At 37.8% G+C, this 10,013-nt stretch overlaps 1 protein-coding gene across 1 annotated transcript; it reads right to left on the bottom strand.

Annotated features, from left to right (window-relative positions):
• Window positions 1-893: 893 nt before the first annotated feature.
• Window positions 894-5,548, bottom strand: LOC133866930 (D-3-phosphoglycerate dehydrogenase 1, chloroplastic-like). Its single transcript, XM_062303592.1, has 5 exons — window positions 4,930-5,548; window positions 3,727-4,103; window positions 3,533-3,643; window positions 3,349-3,444; window positions 894-1,676 (listed from the first exon to the last, which is right to left on the bottom strand). Exons 1-5 carry the CDS (start codon window positions 5,480-5,482, stop codon window positions 1,005-1,007), a joined length of 1,809 nt encoding a protein of 602 aa, XP_062159576.1. The 5' UTR covers window positions 5,483-5,548; the 3' UTR covers window positions 894-1,004.
• Window positions 5,549-10,013: the final 4,465 nt, after the last annotated feature.

A 10,013-nucleotide genomic window follows, 5' to 3' on the forward strand; every position in this document is an offset into this window, starting at 1 on the left:
TGATGCCTCTGCAATTTCTAAATCTCTCTCTTTCCTCCTAGCTCCCTGACCACCAAGTGATGCCTCTGTGCGTGCTGAATCAGATTCATATCATCCATCGTGGAATTCATCCCTACCTTTTAACACTCTTCTAATCATGTTCTCAGTTGATTATCTCAAAAAAGAAAACCAAAACCAAAAATAAAAATAAAGAAACCGTGTTCAATATATAAGAAGGCGTTCAAATCCTCCACCATACTCTCGAATCATCTAGTTTACGTACGGGAAAGGAACAAGAAAGTAGATAACTTTGTAGTAAGTAGACAAGGGCAAACCAACCTTCTTTGGCTTGGTCGTTTTTTTTTTTTGGAAAGTAATTCTTTGGCTTGATGGTAATTAGTCATGTGTTTTGCTATCCCAACATCAAAGGTTCAAAGGTTGGTAAAGAAAATAAAAGTAAAAAAGTAAAAAAGGGCAAAGGGTGCCACTCTAGAACTACTTACCCATGTGCAGGCACACAAGTTTTAAGAAAGGTGATCAAGATCACGGCAATTACTGGAACTAAGAGTTGGTTTGGCCTTGTGATTTTGTAAGTTAAAAGTGTGATTTTAAATAAAATCAAGAAAAATGTACCGTTTGAAAATATGTTTAAAAAAAAAATAGTGGTTTCACATTTTCAAATTGTATGCAGGAATGTGCATTTTTAAAAACACAATTTGAAAGGCCTAGCGACAATTTTATGAAACGATAACTGTGTTTTTAAAAGCCACGTTTTTATTAATTGTGTTTTGAAATTGCACGTTTAGTGCTAAACCAATTAAATGGACCCTAACTAAACTTAAGGCTTTGCTTATCATCCAAGCATTTTATAAATTCAATAAGCTCTAAAATAATAACCAGAGGCATTCATGAGGTTAACTAGAGATATAAAAAAGCCAATTTAATTGAAAGGGAATATTCTATACCAACTTTCTTCATAACTAGGCAGCAGACACAATTACAAGAATACGATGATATTGGCTAAGCTACAACTTGAGGAGAACAAACTCTTCAATGGCAGGAATAACCCCAATTTTCTTCAGAGCCTCTGGGCTTGGTTCCTCATCCACGCCAATGGTCATGACTGCTTGTTTTTTAGGAGCAGTCCTTCCAACACTCATGAAGCTCACATTTACATTATCCTCAGCCAAGATGCTCCCAACCTTTCCAATAATACCTGGTTGATCAACCTGCCTGCACAGAATAAGGCTGCCTTCCAGGCTGACATCAACACTAAATGATCCCACCTTTGTCAAATGAGGTTTCCGGTCCTTCACCCTTCCCTCAACTGTAATCTCACCAGACTCAGCAATTGCACTGGCAAATTTTGATTCTACATTGGCAATATGAACCTGGATGAACGCAAGTGGACTCTCGGGTGAGCCATCCAACATGATTCGCTCTTCTGTTAGTCTTAGTCCTCTCAGTTTTGCAGTGAAGTCAGCATTCACCAAGTTCACAAAAACACTGGAGATAGGCTCAATCAGACCCTTGGTAACCATAGCACGGAGCAGCCGGGTATCAAGATCATCTGGACCTCTGGCAGAAGCATATGTAATCTTCACTGATTTCACACCACCACCACCTGCAACCAGTTGCACAGCTAGTCTGCCAAGCTTTTCTGCCAGTGCAACAAATGGTGCAAGTTCTGATAAAACCTGTCATCAAAGAAGAAAAGTATGCGATGAAATCATGTTCTCGTTTATTATATGAGTACAGCAGGAGAGATTCAAGTACATCCACTAATGGATTCTATACTGAATTTCGTTAGAGAGTGTAAAAGAAATACTGATCAACCAGACCAGAACTTCTAATATATAACTATCAAGTGATTAACAGGTAGGATGTCCGATTATATTGTTTTTTTTTTTTTGGATGAACTAAATTCTTTATAAAGCACAAACACAAGATTACAACCACTCCAGTAAAGACCGGACCAAACACCTGCTCAGGGACAGACCCCTAGTCAAGAGCACCACCATAAAAGGCTAGACTCAGAAAGCCAAGCCAAAAGACGAAGCTACAACAGGAACACAATCAACACCTAAACAACATACCAACCAGCAACCCCAACAGGGCAACAACCAGAAAACATCTAAACATCAGCAGAAATAGATTCCTCGCCAAGACAAAATAAGGAGTCAAACAACTCAAAATATAACAAACCAGTAAACAATGTCTACAACCGAATCAGAGTATGTAGGTTCCAAATGTGACTCAGGCCAATTCTGTCTCCAACAAGTTTCACAGAACCCTTAGCCAACAGCCGAGGCCGAACCTGCCATTTAATTTGTGAAACCATAGCTTCTTCAGATTGAGGGGGATTACCATGAAGAAGATCCTTCCGTTGCCTCCAAAGGTGGTAGACTGCTGCCCCTAAGCATAGCTTGCAGATAGCTATCTTAAGACTGTTTCTATACTTCTCAGCTTTAAACCAGCTAACCACACCATTCCAATCCACAGGAGGATCAACTACACCACAGTCAGCCATTAAAACCCTCCAAATCCTACGGCTGAAGCTGCATTAAAAAACAGATGCTCTTTCGTCTCTTGATAACTATGGCATAAAAGACATACACTAGGCCCCAAATAACCCCATAAGCACATTTTATCTTTGGTAGTGAGAGCATCCCTAAAAGCCAACCAAAGGATGAAAAAATGCCTTGGTATAGCTAAGGGAAACTAGACCAGATTATACCAATCCACCACCAGGTATTTAACTCTTAAATGATTCCAAGTTTTGGAACAAGAGAACTTGCCATTGCTGGACTTCCAGATAGGAAGGTCTACAGTCCCAATAGGAATTTCTGGCAGCCTACATTGAATCTCCACCAATTTATCTGAACAAGCTCCCTTCCAATACCATTCACCATTCTTGATGATAGAAGACAGCTTAGGACCAACATTATGCCCTGCATCATAGACTGTTCTATATCCAAATTTTTCAATAAGGCAGCCAGCAGGGTGCCAAGTATCATACCACAAGAAAATCTTATCTCCATTACCAACCTTAAAACTAAGAAAAGGTCTAGCAAAAGATCTAGGCTTCAAGATCTTCTTCCAACTCCAAGAACACTTATGTGGTATAGGGATTTGCCAAAAGCTCTACACCAACAAATAAAAGAGTCCGGCACATATTATGTATCTACCAGTAATGCTTGAAATTTCAGCTCAGAATGACATGTACATGATAAATTCAAAACAATGATCTGCCCGGAAGCTAGTCTTTCGTGACAGGATTAACAGCAGATTCAGATCCACTAATAAACTGATTAGCAGTCAATTATCCACTGCAATTTAAGACAATAGGAAGATATTTGGGTTTAGTACCTCAGCAGAAACCATGGGCGCATTCACAGCAGTAGCAGCAAGCTCCCCTTTCAATGCCCCAACAACAGCTTCAGCTACTTCAACAGCCACACCTTCCTGATTCCAATAACCAGTATTGAAGAACTAGATAATTATGGAAAAATGAGAAATATCAGCGACGACCAGAGTAGATAATCAAACACACCTGAGCTTCCATAGTGCTAGCACCAAGATGAGGAGTTACAGTTACATTTTCATGCTGGACCAACTTACTCTCATTCGGTGGAGGCTCTTCTGTAAAAACATCAAGTGCTGCCTGGACAAAAATATAATTTGTCAAGTATTCGCCGCGTGGTCGTATAAACAGAGGAAAAAAGGTATTTAACAAGAAAGAAGTACCTGAGCAACAATACCAGAATCCAGGGCCCTAAGTAGAGCCTCCTCATCAATCACACCGCCACGAGCAACATTGACAATTCGAACTCCCTTTTTCATCTTAGAGAAAGAATCATCATTGAACATTTTTGAGGTAGCAGGAGTGAGAGGCATGTGCATGGAGATGAAATCTGCTCTTGTTAAGGCTTCATCAAAGGTCACCAACTCTACGCCAATTGCAATGGCACGGTCTGCAGGGGCGTATGGATCATGAGAAATCACTTGCATGCCAAGTCCCTTGGCACGCCGGGCAACTTCTGATCCAACCTTTCCGAACCCCATAATGGCAAGGGTTTTTCCCACCAGCGACACCCCAACATATTTATTTCTCTGCCACTTCCCTAGACACCAAATTGCACTACAAAATAAGAGTTCCAGCATTTTTTAAGCAGCATGAAGCCAGGGATGAGACTTAGTTGAGTTAATAACACGTGTTAATAAGATTCATACCCTAGATAACATAGTGTTAAATCTTCACTTATCTCAAAAGCTTAAACTAATAGGAAAGAGTAAATTTAATCATTTAGTTAATATTCTAACATTCCCCTTCACGTGTGAGACCAAACTTCATCTTAATAAGGGAGACCTAACATGTGAAATATTTAATTGAATGGGAGGTGAATAATGGATACAAGGTTTGAATTCAGGGCCTTTACTCTGATATCACGGTAAATCATCATTTGTTTCAAAAGTTTAAATTTATATGAAATGGTTGATTTTAATAATTTGATTGACATTCTAATACATACAGAAAATGAAATTGGAATCACTTCGAGCTATTACTTGATACTTAACAATGGTCCCAAAGATGGTCGTAACCACCAATTTCCCATGAGGGTTTTCAGTAAATTAGGAAGCAAAGAGGATATCATGTGCTTATCACACTTCTCTTTCATATAATCACTGTTCATTGTATCCATGTTCAAGCATTCGAAGTTTATTGCTAGAACAATGCAAGTAAAAATAGCTCAAAAATTGAATACGTCGCAAGAATTAGACGCTAATTGACTCCGCATTTTGACAGTACCAATACCAGGTTCAACTAAGCAACAAAAACCATTATCTAAATTCAATAGTTCAATAAAAAAGACAAGTTACAAATTGTAAAGCACACGAACCGCTCGACCGCGAATGCCTAGATGAAAATCAAGAAAAAGCAACACAAACCAGCTCTGATGGAGGCATCAGCTTGAGCGATATTACGGGCCATGGCAGTAAGCAAAGCAATCCCATGCTCAGCGGCCGCAATTGTATTGGCGGTGGGAGCATTAACCACTAGGCACCCGTGTTCCGTGGCCGCCGACAGATCAACATTATCGATTCCAACACCGGCACGACCCACCACCTTGAGTCGGCCGCCCGAGGACTCGAACACCTCACGTGTGACCTTGGTGCCACTCCGGACTATCAAGGCGTCGCAGAGAGAGATCTTGGTGCAGAGCTCCTCGGGGCTCAGGTTGTAGGAGCAGTCCACGTTGGCGAATTTCTTCAAGAGTTGGAGACCCGCGTCTCCGAGCTTTTCGGCCACGAGGACTGTGGGCTTGGCGTCCATCATGGCCACTACTACGAAGGACTTGGCATTTCTGGGGCGGCTGCAAAGAGGGGAAACGGCGAATGGAGAGGGGGGAGAGAGCCTCCATGAGAGAGAGCAAGTTGAAAGTCGTCTACTTTTGTTTAGAGGTTTTGTAAACATGAGGTTCCATGGGGATGCAGCCGCCATTTCAGTAGCTATGTCTCCGTTCCTCTGTTTCTGAGTGGATGTGTCGGGATTTAGAATTGGAATTGGTTGACTCTTTGATAACTCCACAGTGTCAGTGGATCCACTGTCCAGTTAAATGCTGCCACACCAACATTCATGGATTGCAATTACCATCAATCATTAGAGCACTTGAATCTTCATTTTTATCTCTACATTTTTAACAAAAAAAAAAAAAAAAAACAATGTTATAATTTTTTTAATAATACTTTTTGTCAACCGTGATAATGTTCTTCATGGTTAATAAAATCTTTTACATTATTATCTAAATTATTAACACCATTTAAACAATAACTACTGTGAATCTTTATCTATTATTCTTTTAAGACGGAGAGGCTGCATCATTGGCCAATTAGTGCTATCCTATACTTGACATAAGACTCTTTTAGATGTTATTTTAATCTTTGATCGCCGACCCTTATTTGCTGCTATTTTATTTATGGCATAAGATTCATCTAAATGCCGACCAATTTTCATTTTGGGTGGACTTCACTCGTTCAAGTATATGCTTCGCTGCCATGCTAGCCCCTGGTAGCTTGTTAGATTTGCTAGGTCTACTACTAGCTTCAAAGTCATTTCATAGACTATCTCGAATGGTAATTTTTCAATAAATTGATTTACCATGTTGATGCATGAATACTTTATTTTCTTTATTTTTTTTCTTTTTTTCTTTTCAGACGAAGTGTTGTAAGATAAGAGATATTTAAAGTTGTGGTGTGAATTGGACATGCTTCTTAATTAACATACATTTTTTCAATATATAAATTAATGAACATTGAACACCTGATAAATGATATTTTAATTGCAAAAAAAAAGAAAAAGAAAGAAGCCCACTCCGATATCTTGGTTCAATTTTCCTTGTTTTGCACAGGGGACCAAACCAATCGCCCTGAAGCTCTGGTTTTGGGCCAATATTGCATTCGCAAAAGGCATGCCAGGCCCAATTCCACGTCTTCCCATAATCAACTTCCCCGTGAAGAGGTTCTTGGGTGTTGTGTCTTCTACGCCCCAACTTGCCTTAATTTGGCTTCGCCACTAAATTTAGGTGATTGACTTGGTAAGTTTTCTTTATCATTTAATTAATAGACAATTTTAAAAAATAAATTTCTTTTTAATGATCATTAAATTATGGTTGTTCGATTGCACCTTTACCAACGGACACTTAATCATGACTGTTAAATCTCTCTTATAGATAACGATTATTTAATTATAAGTGTTAGATCTTACTTTTTAGTAACGATTACTAAATTTTAACCATTAGATCTGACTCGATTTAATCTTATAGTTGCTATTGCTAAAGGTCAATTAAATACAAATATTGGATCATATTTGGAAGCATTCTACGATCCAGATTAAATTACTAGATTGTGCAAACATAATTGGCCAAAATTTAATGGTCATGATCTAATCGCTTATCGCTTTGAAGCTTTGTGCTAAGTGTCAAGTGCGCCATTAAGGTACCACAACAATGCACCACTAATGCCCTACAATCATTAGCCACGCATAAGTACATGGGCACGTGCATGCGCAAGTGTGCATACGGTGTAAGTACACCCAAGCATTGTTCTAAAGCAATTGTTTGATGTGAATTGACAATAATATTGGACACAAATCAGTTTCAAATTGGTATGTATCAATTAATTATAAACCAGTCTAATAAAGTAACATGTGTTCTTAAAACATACGAGAAGAACATGCTTTTTTTTTTTTTTTTTTTTTTTTGTTTGACATGTCCATACAAGAAGGGGGATTCGAACTAGTGACCTTCGCTTCATGAGGCGTGGTCCCCAACCGAATGAGCTACCCCTTGGAAACACAAAAACATGCTTAATTATTAATGCTATTAAAAGAAATATGATTTTCACATGTTAAGAGGCATGTGTCACTTTATTAGACTGGGTTGTAGCTAATTACAACAAATCAATTTGTAGATAATTTCTGTCCATATTTAAATACCATACACAAACACACTCACACACAAGTGGGCTTTTCAAAAAGAAAAAGAACTTTCAAGGATTGGTCAAAACGGGCCAAAAAAAACTTTAATGGGCTTTTAGAGAACCCTTTTTTTTTTTAACTTTCAGCAGAAATAGTTATCCAATTTGAAATTGGAAATAATTTGCGGAAATTAGACCTCTGCCCATTAACAATATGTGTTTTTCCAAGATAAATAACTTCTCCTATTTTGAGAAATAAAAGAAAATTGAAAAATAAATGGCCTAAACTTTTGGAACTTAGGCCTACTAAAATTTTGGATTGGATTTTGGACCAAATGATAAGGGAAATGGGCCGATAGAATTGGAATGGACTTAGATTGGGCCAAAAATCCATTTCCAGCTGATGGGTTTATTAGTTTGATTTAGAATTTTTAAGTTTACATAAAATAATAGAAAAATATATGCTACGACGTTTTAATTTAAGAAATAAGCATGCATGTTTATGTATTTCATAACAAAAAATGCAATTTTAAATAAAATCGCAAAAAATTAATTTATTAAGAATTGCGTTTTAAAAACACAAAAATCTGTTTTTTCAAATTGCAAGTAATGTGGTTTTTTTTTGAAAATGAAGAATTTTAAAACTAACTTGTGATTTTAAAGGCCAAACTGCGATTTTGCCAAATGCTTAACTACGTTTTTTAAAATTGCATATTTTGAAATTACAACCCCAAACGGACCCTTAATTCTTGAGGACAAATAAACAGAACATACATACATGGTTTAAAAAGAAAAAAGAAAAAAAGAGGGAGGCTAGGCATTTTTATTAAGATTTTTAAGTTGTTGACATCTTTTACATATTAGGTTTTCTTGCAAAATTTGTGTGATGAAAAGAAACGAAATTGTGCATGAAATGTCGATTAGAAAAAGTTAATGCCACACACAAAATTCTAATAAGACAAAAAAAAAAAGGAAAAAAAAAACCTAAGGGTGTACGATATACTTGAAACGACACAGAGGTTCTATACATTGTCCTAGGTGATTTATCCTGGTTCAACTTCTCCTCTTGCTTCTCCTCCACAGCGGATGGTCCGTTTGCAGCCTCCCATCGCCGCCCTAGCCCCGGATCTGCCCTCTCTTGAAGTTTTTAGATTTCATTTCTTCAAAATCAGATTTGTCCACTTCAGGCATCTTCACCTCACACGTGCCGCTCCACCGTGATATGGGCTAATTCTGCTCTGTTCTACCACTAGCTGCTCCTTCGCCCGGCCACCACGCTCTTGTGAGTAGATCTTACTCACGGGTGCGTGGCCCACAGCCGCGGACACGTGGACAACGCAGGGCCGCATGTGGCGGTTTCCTCCGGCTTCCACAACCGCCGTCGGCCTCCTGTGGAGTTTCTGGCAACTGTCGCTGACGCGTGGTCTTCACGCACTAGCAAAGGACCGTCGGTCCGCCAATTAACAGCGTGTTGTTCCTTTTTTTTACTACTTTCCCTAGTTTTTATGTGCTTTTTGTTTTGGTTGTTTGGTTTTTTTGTTTTGTGATTTGGGTTTCCATCTCCCAGTTCTTTTGATATCTGATTTATTAGAGGAGACTTCTGTAATCGGGTTTCATTCTTCATCAACAAATCCACTCTTGTCTTTGGCACTGTTTCTTCAGCAACAACATTTCCCAATGGTTGTTGTCTTTACTTGTTGGCGCTCGACTTTGAGCCATTTTGCCATTTAAAACCACCCAGTGCATGCGGCCCTAGGAAAGGCCCGACTTGTTTATAGTTATTCTAGAATCGTAGATGACTACCATTGCCTACTGTTTACTGTTTGTGTTTGTGTTTTGTTGCCTTTTCCGTTGTGGCTCGATTGGCTTGTAGTTTGACCCCCTTTATCTTTTCCCATATTAAAGAAAAAAAAAAAGGTGGCCTTGATATAGAGATTCGTTGAGGGATCATTGTATTAGCATGTCATTACTTTTTCTACATCTATTTTATGTTTTAATAGGTGCCTTGGGGGAAAAAAAAAATTAAAAATAAATAAATAAATAAAATTTACTTATTAAGTTATGTTATAATGTACCTATTATTCAATTTATTCTATGACATTTTTATCTTTTTTTCACCTTCTTAAAGTTGATGTGACTTTTAAAACCACAATTGGAACAAAATCTAATAGTAGTCTATCTCAAATTCAATGGTGATCGTAAAAGCCACATTAATTTTGAGAAAATTAAAAAAAAAAAAAAAATGGTCTCTAGCATTACTCACCTCAATAAATAGGCTTGGTCGACTGTTGCTTTGACTATCTGCGAACATAATGAATGTAAGGTTTTTTTCACGCGTTCTTAATATATATATATATATTTTTAAGGATATTTTCGTCATATTATGTTATTAAGGTAGGGCTTCCTGTTATCACCTATACAAAGGATACGTTAAAAGTACTTAATTAGAAATGTATTGTTTTTTGTTTTAAATGAAATTTCAGCCATTTTGCTTCATTACGAGAGAATTTTCTTCTAAAATTGTTGTGTATCTCGTGGTCATAAAGTTCTATTGAATG

The sequence above is a fragment of the Alnus glutinosa genome, chromosome 4, assembly GCF_958979055.1.
Source record: "Alnus glutinosa chromosome 4, dhAlnGlut1.1, whole genome shotgun sequence".
In the NCBI taxonomy this organism is placed as follows: Eukaryota; Viridiplantae; Streptophyta; class Magnoliopsida; order Fagales; family Betulaceae; genus Alnus; species Alnus glutinosa.

Coding starts and splice junctions, on each gene's coding strand:
- LOC133866930 (XM_062303592.1), bottom strand. CDS start 5,482: ATGGCGGCTGCATCCCCATGGAACCTCATGTTTACAAAACCTCTAAAC. Junction 3,445..3,532: donor CTAGCACTATGGAAGCTCAG/GTGTGTTTGATT, acceptor TATTGGAATCAG/GAAGGTGTGGCTGTTGAAGT. Junction 1,677..3,348: donor CGCCCATGGTTTCTGCTGAG/GTACTAAACCCA, acceptor CTTTGATGACAG/GTTTTATCAGAACTTGCACC.